Here is a 13,315-nt window from a genome sequence, read left to right as displayed (position 1 = left end):
AATTAAGTGCAGGTATACTGTTTTTCAGTTATTTGTGGCAATTGCTATTAACCTCTGTGCATTATTAATGCTATCCCTCCTTCCTGACATTTTAGGCATCTAAAATGTTAATGATTTGACCTAATTCTCCTAAAGTATCCAAGTTGTCTATGGAACAGTAAATTTGGCAGTACTATAAATGGGGCAATTTATGCTGCTCAGTAACATAAGAGCAGCACTGTTCATTCAGTCTCATTCCCTTTCCCCATTCACTTAAGATTTTCTTTATTTATCCATGTATGGGGAGACGGTGGCATAGTGGTAATGTCACTGGACTTGTAATCTAGATACCCGGGCTGATGCTGTGAAGATAAAAAGAGCAAATGTTGGGAAAACTCAGCAGGTTTGGCAGCACCTGCAGAGAAAGAAACAGAGTTAATATTTTGGGTCCGTACGACTCTTCTTCAGCCGGAGTCATAGGACTCAAAACATCAGCTCTGTTTCTCTCTCCACAGATGCTGCCAGACCAGCTGAGTTTTCCAACATTTTCTGTTTTTATTTCAGATTTTCAGCATCTGCAATATTTTGCTTTCGTCTTAATACTTTGAAGGCAAGGGTTCAAATCTCATCACAGCAGCTGGTGGAATGTAAATTCAATTACCGTAATAGAATCTGGAATTGAAAGCTAGTTTCAGTAATTGGTGACCTCTCAGTTCAATGGAAATTAGGGATGGGCAACAAATGCTGGCCTTGCCACTGACAGCCACGTCTCATGAAAGAATATTAAAAATGTAGCTTTAAAGGCTATTCTAGATTCCACTTTCAACACCAATGCCAGTTTATAACAATTTTCTGCAGAAAAAATTCTCCTAACATCTCTTTATTTCTTGCAAATGGCTTCTTTGCCTCTGCCTTCCTCCCTTTTGAAAATTACTGTCATCAACTTTTTCTTCAAAAAAAAACAAGGGCTTCTCCTCCCATCACCTCGGATGTCATCCAAGGATCCACTGTTCCTCAATTTATATGTTGCCTCTTGGCAGCATTATCTACATCTCCAGTTAGCTTCCATTTGCATCGTGTTGACAGCCTGTCTTTTCAAGCACCTTTCTCAATTTCATCCACTGCCTCGAATCTTAGAAGACCAAAGACCTCATTTTCAGCCCACATCGCAAACTCCCTACCCTCCTTAAAAAGTCGAGCCGTCTCCCTTATAACTGTTTCAGGCTGAAGCAAAAAGGCCTGTCCAACTCTGAGCTGGATTTCCAACCTCATATCCTTTTCGTCACAAAGACAGCCTACCAGCACTGTCACAGCGTCAAATGCCTCTCGCCCCTACCTCGGTCATCTGGATTGAATCCCTCACTAACACCATTACCACTTCCACACATGATTATTTCAGTAACAAGAACAGTATTGCAGGCTATGTTACTGGCTGGTAATTCAAAGGCCTAGGCTAATCTGAGACACAAGTCCAAATCCCACTTTGGCAGCTGGGGAATTTAAACTCAATTAATTAAGTAAATCTGGAATTAAAAAGCCAGAATAGTGTAACTACAAAACAAAAAAGCCCATTTGATTCACAGATTCCCACTAGAGAAAGAAATCGCCATCCTTTTCCTGGTCTGTCCTTTATGTGACTTCAGAACCACATTAATGTGATTGACTCTTAACTGCCCTCTGGCCTAGCAAGTCACTCAGTTGTATCAAACTTCTATGAAGAAATAAGAATGACCCCATCATCGACCTAGGAAATGATAACGACACGCTCTGCTTAGATGACCAAAGTTCTCCTCATTGACACCTGGGGACTTGTGCCAAAATTGGAAGAGCTGTCCCACAGACAGTGTGACATAGCCATACTCACGCAATTATACCTTACAAGAACGTCCCAGACACCACCATCACTATCCCTGGGAATGCCCTGCCCCACTGGCAGGATAGACCGACCAGAGGTGGTGGTATAGTCAGGAGGAAATTGCCTGGGAGCCCTCAACTTTGACTCTGGAGCCCATGAAGTTTCATGGCTTTGGGTCAATAATGGGCACAGAAACCTGCTGATTACCACTTCCCTCCCTCCCTCCCTCAGTGATGAATCGGGAATCCTCCATATTGTACACTTGGAAGAAGCACTAAGGATAGCAAGGGCACAATACACTCTAGGTGAAAAGCCTTAATGACCATCACTAAGAGTTGCTCGGTAGCACTGCTACTGATTCAGCTGGCTGTTGTGCAGACAGAGCCCTGTCTTCATACTGAGACCAGCCTCCAACATCGATTCAGAACAAACCTAGCAAATCAAAACTGGGCATCCTTTTTAGCAGCAGAATTCTATTTCACCATAATGCGTAATCTCATGGCGCCAGAATATATTTCATTCGACTATTTACCGTCAAGCCAAGGGACCAACTCTGATCTGTGAGGAAAGCATGTCAGGAGCAACACCAGGCAAACCTAAAAATGAGGTGCAAGCAATCCCAAAACTAATGGATCAGATAAAGGCTTCGCAGTTCTGCCACATCCACTCATGAATGGTGATGGATAATTGAACATCCAACCGGAGGAGGAGGCTGCTCCTGATGATCCATAATAATGGCGGAGCCCAGCAATTCAATGTAAAACGTAGCACATTTGCAATTATCTTCAGTCAGCAGTGCTAAGTGCATGATCCATCTTGGCCTCCTTTTGAGTTCCCCAGCCCCACAGATGCTAGTTTTCAGCCAATTGGATTCACTCCGCATGGTATCAAGAAAAGGCTGAATGCACTGGCTACAGCAAAGGCTATAGGCCGTGGGCGCATCCTGCATTTGGTACTTAGGACCTGTACTCTAGGACTAGCTGTGCCAGCAAACAAGCTATTCCAGTGCAGATACAACCCTGGCATCTACCTGATAAAGTGGAAAATTGCCCAGGCATGTTGTATCCACGAAAAGCAGGACAAATCCAAACTGGACAATTCCCACCCCATCAATCTATTCTCAATCATCATGAAAATGATGAAAGTTATCGTCGACAGTGCTATCAAGCAGCACTTAACTAAGCAACAGCTCACTCACCGTTGCTCAGTTCAGGTACTGACAGGACCATTCAGCTCCAGACCACATTACAGCTTTAGCCCAAATGTGGATAAAAGAGCTGAATTCCAGAGGTGAAGTGAGAGTGACCACCCTTGATATAAAGACAGCATTTGACCAAGTGTGTTATCAAGGAGTTCCAGTAAAATTGAAGTAATTGCGAATCGGGGGAAACACTCTACTGACTGGAGCCATACCTAGCACAGAGGAAGATGTTTGTGTGTTTTTGAAGACCAATCATCTCAGCCCTAAGACATCGCTGCAGGAGTTCCTCAGGGCAGTATCCTCGGTCTGACCATATTCATCTGCTTCATCAATGATTTTGTCTCCATCATTAGATCACAAGTGAGAGCATTTGCTCATGATTGCACAGTATTCATTTCCAATAGCAACTCCTCAGTTAATGAAGCAGTCCGTGGCCACATGCAGCAAGACCTGAACAACAATAAGGTGGGGACAAACATTCATGCCACTTCAGTGTCAGGCAATGGCCATCTCCAACATGACAGGTTCTCACCATCTCTTCTTCAGCCGTGTGAACCCTGATTCAGTTGGTAGTACTTTCACCTCTCAACCAGGCGGCGGTGGGTTCAAGTCTCACTCCTGGTCTTGAACACAAAGGTTAAGGCTGATATTCCATAGGAGTGCTGCAAAAAGGTTCCAAATTCCAGATGAGACATTAAACTGAGGTCCTTCCTGTCCTCTCAGGTGGATGTAAAAGATCCCACGGCACTATTTCAAAGAAGAGCAGGGGAGTTATCCCTGGTGCCCTGGCCAATATTTATCTCTCAACATCACCAAACCAAATTATCTGGTCATTATAACACTGCTGTTTCTGGGAGCTTGCTGTGCACAAATTGGCTGCCATGTTTCCTATATTATAACAGTGACTACATTTCAAAACAGTGCTTCATAGGCTGTGAAGTGCTTTGGGGTATCCTGTGGTAATGAAAGGTGCTATAAGTGTAAGATTTGTTTTTCTCTTGACATTCAATGACAAACATGCGATGGGTCTCAATATAACATTCTGACAAATTATAAAATAATTCTCTGGTGATTGACCAGAAGCATTTTCCCACTTTGTCCCTTCTAAATTACGATCACCATTTCCTGCACCATCAACATCCTTGGGGGGGTCAACATGGACCAGAAACTTAACTGAACCAGCCACATAAGTACTGTAGCTACAAGAGCAGGTTAGATGTTGGGTATTTTTTTAAAATTTAATTTATTCTTTCATGGGATTTAGACGTTGTTGGTTTGAACAGCATTTATTGCCCATCCATAATTGCCCTTGAGAAGGTGGTGGTGAGCTGCCTTCTTGAACTACAGCAGCTCATGTGGTGTAGGTACACCCACAGTGCTGTTAGGAAGTGAGTTCCAGGATTTTGACCCAGCAACAATGAAGGAATGGTGATATAGTTCCAAGTCAGGATGGTGTGTGACTTGGAGGCGAACTTGCAGGTGGTGTTCCCGTGCATCTGCTGCCTTTGTCCTTTTAGGTGCTGGAGGTTGTGGGTTTGGAAGGTGCTTTTAAAGGAACCTTGGTGAGTTGCTGCAGCACATCTTGTAGATTGTGTACACTGCCACTGTGCCTTGGTGGCAAAGGGAGTGACTGTTTAAGTTGGTGGATGAGGTGCCAATCAAGCAGGCTGCATTTTCCTGGGTGGTGTCGAGCTTCTTGAGTGTTGTTGGAGCTGCACTCATCCAGGCAACCGGAGAGCATTCTATCACACTCCTGACTTGTGCCTTGTAGATGGTGGACAGGCTTTGGGGAGCCAGGAGGTGACTTACTGCAGAACTCCCAGGCTGTGACCTGCTCTTGTAGCTACAGTATTTATATGGCTGGTGAAGCTTAGTTTCTGGTCAGTGGTAACCCCAGGATGTTGATTCTGCAGCAAGTCACTCGCCTCCTGACTCCCTAAAGCCTTTCCACCATTTATAAGGCACATGTTAGGAATGTGATAGAACTCTGCACTTGCCTGAGTGAATGCCACTCCAAAAACATTCAAAAATGAATTATCCAGGACGAAGCAGCTCGCTTGTTTGTCACTCCATCCACCACCTGAAATAGTCACTCTCTCCACCACTGGCATAACGTGGCTGCAGTGAATGCCATCTACAACATGCACTGCAACAACACGCCAAGGTTTCTTTGATGGCAAATTCATGACCTCCACTGCCAAACAGGTTAAGAATAGTAGGCACATGGGAACACCACCATCTGCAGGCTCCCCCTCCAAGCTGCACACCATCCTGACTTGGAAATGTGTCATTCTTCCTGCATCATCATTGGGCCAAAATTCTGGAACTCCCTACCCAACAGCACAGTGTGTATCTCTACAAAAGAACTGGATGGTTCAAGAAGGTGGCTCACCAGTGCTTTCTCGAGAACAATTAGGGATGGGCAGTAAATGCTGGCTTTGACAGTGATGCCCACATCCCATAAACAAATATAACCTAATAATCTCTTGGCTGGTCTACCATTCTCCATGTTCCATATACTCCAGCTGATCTAAAGTTCTGCTCATGCTATCCTATATCAAGTCCCATTCACCCACCAACCCATCCTCACTGATGTACTGTATATTGATTCTCTTTTTCCAATGTTCAACTTGCATCCTTATGTTTAAATCCTTCCTGACCTGCACCTCGCACCCCTCCAGTGAAAATATCCACAGGAATGTTTGTAGCTAATAAATAATTGAATCTTTTTTGGGGGAAGGAGGAATTTTTTCTTATTATATTGGTGAAGGTACTCATACATTGTCATTCATAATTTGTCCAACTGTTGAACCTTTACCTTAAATCGTATAATTCGGAGCTGTAATTAAAATCCTCAAAAGTTTGAAATAAAATTTCACGTATTCTATCGGTTGTCCAATTTGCTTAAAGTCCCAAGCATGCATTAAATTGAATTTATCATTGGAAATCTATTTTTTTTTCTATTTTGGAGGGGAAAAAACCTCATTCAAGTGTAAATCTTTTCAGGAAGAGTCTTGCTACATGTGGGTAAAAGATACAAAATAAATATAGCACATGCTTAAAGTTACCAAAATATTATTCAAATGTCAAGCATAAATAACAGTTTTTAAACTTCCCGCTTTTTTAAAAGGATATGTTTTGCTGGGTATAGTATTTGATTGCAATTGCTAAATGTTTGTGCATTAGTCTAGATTCACCACTTGCTGGTTTCAGTTTGCTAACAATCAGAGGTAATGAATCAGCTAATAAAAGGTGATTTGATTTTCCTGTAAGTTAGTGTTTACGATGGACTTTTTGACAATTCAAAATATAACGCCAACATGTAAAATTCTGAACTGAATCAGCTAGTGTAATATTATAGGTTGTTCATTGTGCTGCTCTCGTGTTTGTGGTTTCATTGACCTTGTTAGCTAATAGAAGACATCTGGCACTGCAGACAGAAATACTGACAGTCATTTTTTTTTTACAAGTAAAATTGGCACAAACCATAAGCTAGCTAGCTGGAATCTGTAGACTCTCACATGACATGCCTGCCACAGAAAGAGCCTTAACTGGAGGCTATCATATAAGAAGTTACTGTGTTCTAAATTCCTATTTTCTTTTAATTAAATTAGTGTAATTTCAGTTTTGTTTACTTCTTCTATGTAAATAGAATGTGCTATTTGTAGAATATCTGATATAATCAGTGTATTAGCACAGAGTTTGCCAATAAAGATGTCAATTTTGACTAGAGATGAATGACAGTCTGCTACTATTTCTCTTGGGCTTCTGTAGATTTTTAAAAATAATATGGCAAATGATGCTATAATCTAATAGGAAGAAATCTAATGTATTAAAGCTACTACACTGGCATCATAAGTTATAAGGATTGGGGTTTAACAGTTTGTCAAGACCATTTGCATACTAAGATCTGTTGCAGCTTTGAAAGCGTTTTTCTTTTATTTTGTACATAACTTATATAGACTTAGATCAACATTGTTATGCGTTCAATGGCACTGTTCCTGCCTAAGGAGTTTCATGTTGAGTGAGAGCTGACCGGAGGGGGCAAGAGTGGATGTGATAGCATGGGGATAGATTGGCACTCACTGTGTTCTGATGTTCCAACCTAACAAGTGAGAATATGGGCCAGATTTTCACGACTGAGTCGGGTAGCTCAAGTCGGGAAATTACCCACCTCGGGAGAAAAAAGTACTCAGAATCATGTGATTCTCGCTCTGGAGGTTGAGGGGGGTGGGCGGTAAGGGATGGAGTCAGGCCCACCAACCCAGGAAGCAGGCCATAGGTGGTCCTGAGGCCGGGCAAGTGCTGAGGCAGACTGGTTAGAAGGCCTGCCTCAGTTCTCTGTTGTTTCAGAAGCTGGTAGGCCCTCTAGCTCTCACCCCTCACACGCCCTCATCCTCCATCCATGGCCCCTCATGCCCTCCATGCCACTATAGCCACTCACCCAGTACCCATCATGGACAGACCTCAGAAGCCACGTGCAGATGAAAAAATATTTTTTTAACAATCTAATACAGCCTTCGTTCGTTCACACTTGATCCTGAAAAAACTCCTATTTATGAAACCCATTCAAAGTTTTAAATCTAAAAGTTTTAAACCGTAAGTGGTTAATTTCATAAAAAGCAGACAACCTTCTATTCAGACCCCACATCAAAGACAGCTAATTCTTTAATAGCTGCTTTAAACTGTCAATCAAATTGAATTCAGAAACTCCTAAGAATAATCAATTTGAAACTCAGCCAAGCATTCATAATTCCATCATCATAATAATAATAATAATAGCCCTTGGGGAAATGTCAACAAATAACTCTATTGAAGCTGCATGACCAGATGCTGCTGTTTTCTTTTCTAACCTGCAGCAGGTGGCCTGTCAATCAAAGCAGTTCAGCAGAGACTTTTTTTTAACTTTGTGACAATTGCAGCCTGTATTTTTTTGAAAGTTTAAAGAGAAGGGGATTTATGAAACTTCAGATCATGACAGTTATACAGACCTTATCCACCCTTCAAGAACGTTTATGTCTGCTCCATCAATTTGTGACTCGCACACTGTGGGCTAAGGCCCTTGCAACAGCCAAAATGGGGTCTGTTTAAACTCGGTACTGGGTTCAGTTGGCCCCGCTGAGTTCAGGTTTCCCTCCTGTGTGAATCACACCCCGGCTCCCTTTCCCCGACCAGCAAGAATTGGATCTGTCAGAAATGAGTCCTACCTGCCATTTTTGAAGGTCTGTGGAGTCTCGCCAAATCTGTGAAAATCTGGCCCTATGTCTTAGTGACTCCTACCATGTATTCCAAACTTTGTATGTGAATTAGTAGATTAGTGTCTTATGTGTGACAGTCTGAGTAAACAAAGTGCACAGGCAAATGGAAACAAAGCTGCAAGTAAATCATAGGCCTTTTTATATTTACTGTCTCTTGGTAGCTATTTTTCTATTCATTCATGGGATGTGGTCATCTTTGGCTAGGCCAGCATTTATTGCCCATCCCTAATTGCCCTGTTTAGAGGGCATTTAAGAGTCAACCACATTACAGTGGGTCTGGAGTCACATGAAGGCCAGACCAGGTAAGGACGACAGATTTCCTTCCCTAAAGGACATTAGTGAACTAGATGGGTTATACAACAATCAACAATGGTCATCATTAGAGTTTTAATTCCAGATTTTTATTGAATTCAAATTCCATCATCTGCCGTGGCAGGATTTGAACCCGGTTCCCCAGAGCATTACCCTGAGTCTTTGGATTGCTAGTCCAGCGACAATACCACTACACCAGCGTTACATGGAGTAACCATGTAGCTAGTGCTCAGTATTTTTGATTTCTTCATTTATAATCTCTGGGAACTTGATTTCCTCCCGTATCTTATACAAAGGTAGCTCTTGGAAAATAAGGATATTTTTAGTTCCTTTGTGTTGTGGAAGAAAATGCAGTACATTATGTCTGATTTCTGTGACTTACTTTTCTCCTTCACTGGTATAGATGACTATCCATTGCAATCTTTCATATCTCAATTTTATTCATAACAACATTCTCAGTGCTGTTTTGAAGATTACTCTCTTGTTCCTCCTAGGTTTTTGCTCACATCAGTATAATGGCCATTAGGGTGAGGTTCTGCAGAGTGCCAGTGGAATTGTATACCTTCAGGAGACTAGAAAGGATGGAAGATAAACATTGTGACCTAATGCGACACAAATCTTGAAGCAAAGTAATTTTAAATAATTGTGCTGTTGAACTCTCAGTTGTGAAAGTTGTGTTGGTGATTTGCTGGCCATCACTCTGTTATGTACCCTACTAATACAGTCATAAACAGCTCTAGTCATTTTTTTTGCTATATTCTTATTTCCTGCATTTTGAGGGATACTGTCAGATTCTGTAGATTAGACAGTATCATAGTTTAGCACACTTGTTATTCTATCTCCATGTAAGATTTCAATCGAAACTACATTGAATTTAAATCCTCATTTCTGTTGCCTAAAGGGTCTTGTATAGAGTATGTTTGAACCACGAAAGTGATAGGTATCACCTGTCTTATAGGCAAACCTAGTCTGACAAGTGGAATTGTGGTAATGTTGGTAACTTTTCTGACAGTTTGAAAAAACCTTAATGAAGTATAAATTATAAATGTGAGAGGCTTGAATTTTATTCTGCTATTTTTAATAACTATTGTTAACATATATTTTAAATTTTAATCTTATTTCTGTAAACCTCTCTATATATTTTCAAGAAAGTAGAAAATATGTCTTTATCCTGTGTGCTTTTGAAGTAAGCCAGTGTCATAAGTGACAACAAAATACTGTAGATATAGTTTGTAAAAAAAAAAGTAACACCATTTATAGTAATGATTAAGTCCATCTAATAAGCATTTCCCAGTTTAAAAACTAATCATTTCACATGTTTGCCATTTATATTTTAATGCCCCAAGCCATGGTTAATTATTTGCTATCATTAGGAAAATAATCCTGTGAGTAACAATTAACTTAATTCTTTTATCTTGCAGTAACCATCACTGTTGGAGGAAAGCAACATTTGCTTGGTCTATATGATACTGCTGGACAGGTATGGATAAAGCTTAACTTCCTACTCTACTGAACGTGTGCTATATGCTGGGATTCTTGTACTGAGCATCTTTTAAGCTTGGGTCATGTGTACTGAATTGCAAAAGTTAGGGGGAGAATTCAGTTATAAATTAACTTGATGTGCAGTACTTACAGAATTGCTTTGATGGATAGAAACATTTTGGCCATTGTAAAATGCATGTTAACCATTCAGCCCTGTCAAATCTAACAGGAAAAGACAACTTCACTTTTGTAGCAGCAGCTTTGCTGATATTTGTGAAGTTAAGGATAATGTTCTATAACCAACTTATTGGATCTGTTTTTACATGAAATTGTTTTCTGTGTACTTGGATCAGATTACATATCTTATTTTCAAAATTGATCAGGCTTAATTTTATTTTGAATGTTTTGGATGTTCAAAGGCGTAAAACAATATGTTCAGATTTCAGCTTCACGCATTATAAATGCAATGCAATATTACAGTGGTTTTAAATCTTAGGAATTTACAGCATTGAAGAGGGCTTTTTGGCCCATCGTGCCTGTGCCTGTACTTTGAAAGAGTTGTCTAATTTAGTCTCACAACGAAGCCTTTTCTCCAGAAACCTGCAAATTAGTTCTCCTCAAATACATGTGCAAAAGCCTTTCGAAAGCTCCTATAGAATCTGATTTCTCCATTCTTTCGAATAGTGACTTCCAGATCTCAACAACCCTCTGTGGTGGAGGGGTAGGGGGGATTTCTCCTCATTTCCCCTCTAGTTCTTTTGCCAATTACTCAGTTTCTCCAAACTTGTTGTAACAAAACCCCTCATAATTTTGAATACCTCTGTTAGGTTTCCCTTAACTTTACTGCTCTAAGGAGAACAGTGCCAGTTTCTCCAATCTCTCCACATAACTGAAGTACCTCTATTCCTGGTATCATCCTAGCAACCTTCTCCAAACACTCTCTCTAAAGTCATGATGGCCTTTGCAAAGGGTGGTGCCCAGAATTGTATGCAATACTCAAGCTAAGGGGTAACCAGTGATCTGTAAAAGTTTAGCATGCCTTCCTTGTTTTTTTATTCAATACACCTATTCACAAAGCCAAGTATACTATCTGCTTTCTCAGCCATCTTTTCAACCTTCCCTGCCACCTTCGAAGATTTGTGAATGTGTGGTCCCAGGTCCCTCTGCTGTTGCACCCCACTCTCAAAATAGTACCATTTAGATTATTCTGCTTCCCCATGATTGTCCTCCCAAGGACCATCACTTTGCACTTACTGCATTAATTGCTTCTGCAATATGTCTGACCATTTCACCATTCTATGTCCTTCCTGAAGTCTGTTACTATCCTACTCACTGACATTCACTCCATTGCTCCACTTCCTTCCTCAGAACTAGATTCTGCACTGCTTCAACCTTCAGTTCTGATGAAAGTTCATCAGCCTGAAAGGTTTACCCTGCTTCTATCCACAGATGCTGCCTGACCTACTGAGTATTTCCAGCATTTTCTGTTTTCAATTCAGATTTCCAACATCTGCAGTATTTTGCTTCTGCTGTCTTCCTCATTGGGTTAGAAACATACTGACTAAGAAAGTTCTCCTGTACGCATTTTAGGAATTCTTCACCCTTACTTGCCCTTTATTCTCCTTTTTCCTGATCATGTTAGGGTAATTGAAGTTTCCTACCGTTACTGCTCCATTGCTATTATATTTCTCAGAAGTTTGTCTACAGATTTTCTTCTCCATCTCCTTCTCATTATTTGAGGTTCTACACTAAACACCCAGCATTGTAACACTACTTTGCTGTTCCTTAACTCTAACTAAATAGATTCAGTCTTTGGACCATGTGGCATATTGTTCCCTGTAGGAAAGTAATAATGCCCTTGACCTGTATTGCCACCCCATCCCCCTCCAGCCCCATCCCCCTCCAGTCTTTATCCATTCGTATCCCTCCTAAGTGCATTGCAGCCATTCCTGTCCATGTTTAAGTCAGGTGTCTTTTAGAGCCATTATATGGCAACTTCTGCATGTAGCTCATCAGCGTTATTTATAACATGACTTGCACACACACATATTCCAATGGCCTGCCAATCAGCTTTGATTTTTTTCCTCCTAATTCTTGCTCTTTCTACCCAAGTGTTTGTTCTGTTGCTGTTTGCCCCTCCTAATTTTATATCCATCTTGTCACTCCTCTCTGCTGCTAAATCCTGGTGCCTCCCCACCACCACCAGCCAAATTTGGTTAAACTCTTCCCTGGCATAGAAGACAGCAATTTTCCTCTTCATAACGTTGGCTATTTTTGCACATGGCATTTAAGGATTTGATAACCTAATTTTTAAATGAGATTTATGTGAAAGGCTTGCAGTCTTTGCTTCTATGATAATTTTCATTGTAAATCAGAACTGGCCAACAAATAGCTTGTTAGAAGTTGTGAAAGACACTATAATTGTGCATCTTGTGGATTTTTTAAAGGATTGCTAGACAGCACTAAATATAAGCTATCACCGTCGCATTTAGCTTGTACTTTACCAATACCAAAAATTGCTTGTCTGCTAACTTTATAAATCCTTGCGTGATTTAACTCCACGTTACACAACAATAGTATGAAGCAAAGAAACATGAAACAGATAGATAAACCCCAGATTTTAATGCATTTCAAAATAGATGTTGGATGTGGCACCCACATGGTTAACCAGCATTTGAAGGGGGAAATGAAAGGATATGAGGTTGGTTAAATTGCAAAGCGCCAACTGTCTTTACCTATGAAACCTTATCCCCAGATAGAGGCACGTCCTTGGAGTGCTGTTGGAAAGCTGCATTGGTAAAATTCAGTTTAATGGGAAGTCAGCAATAAGAGTTCTGCCATCTCCTAAAATCTGACCTCCAGCCTGCTCCATCCATAGCTATAGCATTACCCAAGACTTTCAATGTTGCTTCAGCCCCAAACTTACAACTGGTTCATTCAAAGCTGTGGGCATCAGCAATAGCAGTCAGTCAGTAGTGCACTGCATGCAATTAGCTGAAGACTGACCACATGATTCTCAGTAGTATCCACTAATTATCATTAATATACATTAATCTCCAGCACTAACAGCAGGCACAAAGTTTCTTCCCTCGTTCATGTCACAGTGTAAATGACTGCATTGTTTGCCAGTACAAGCACTTTCATCTTTTTTCCCCATGGGCAACTGGCAACGAAATGAGAGCAGTGCATTTTTACAGGTAGTAGGATTCCTCAGTGCAACATAGATGG

The 13,315-nt window shown here is 40.9% G+C and overlaps 1 protein-coding gene across 2 annotated transcripts in view; it reads left to right on the top strand.

Annotated features, from left to right (window-relative positions):
• Positions 1-13,315, top strand: part of LOC144693002 (rho-related GTP-binding protein RhoJ-like) — a 42,612-nt gene that overhangs the window by 10,216 nt on the left and 19,081 nt on the right. For both annotated transcript variants that reach the window (XM_078562241.1, XM_078562242.1), the window contains exon 2: positions 10,027-10,085. In XM_078562241.1, the coding sequence (XP_078418367.1) occupies positions 10,027-10,085 (59 nt within the window). The remainder of the gene's footprint in view (positions 1-10,026; positions 10,086-13,315) is intronic.

Source organism: Cetorhinus maximus, chromosome 18 (assembly GCF_964194155.1).
Source record: "Cetorhinus maximus chromosome 18, sCetMax3.hap1.1, whole genome shotgun sequence".
Lineage (NCBI taxonomy): Eukaryota > Metazoa > Chordata > Chondrichthyes > Lamniformes > Cetorhinidae > Cetorhinus > Cetorhinus maximus.
Note: the sequence above shows the minus strand (reverse complement) of the source record. Positions and strands in the feature narration are given on the sequence as shown.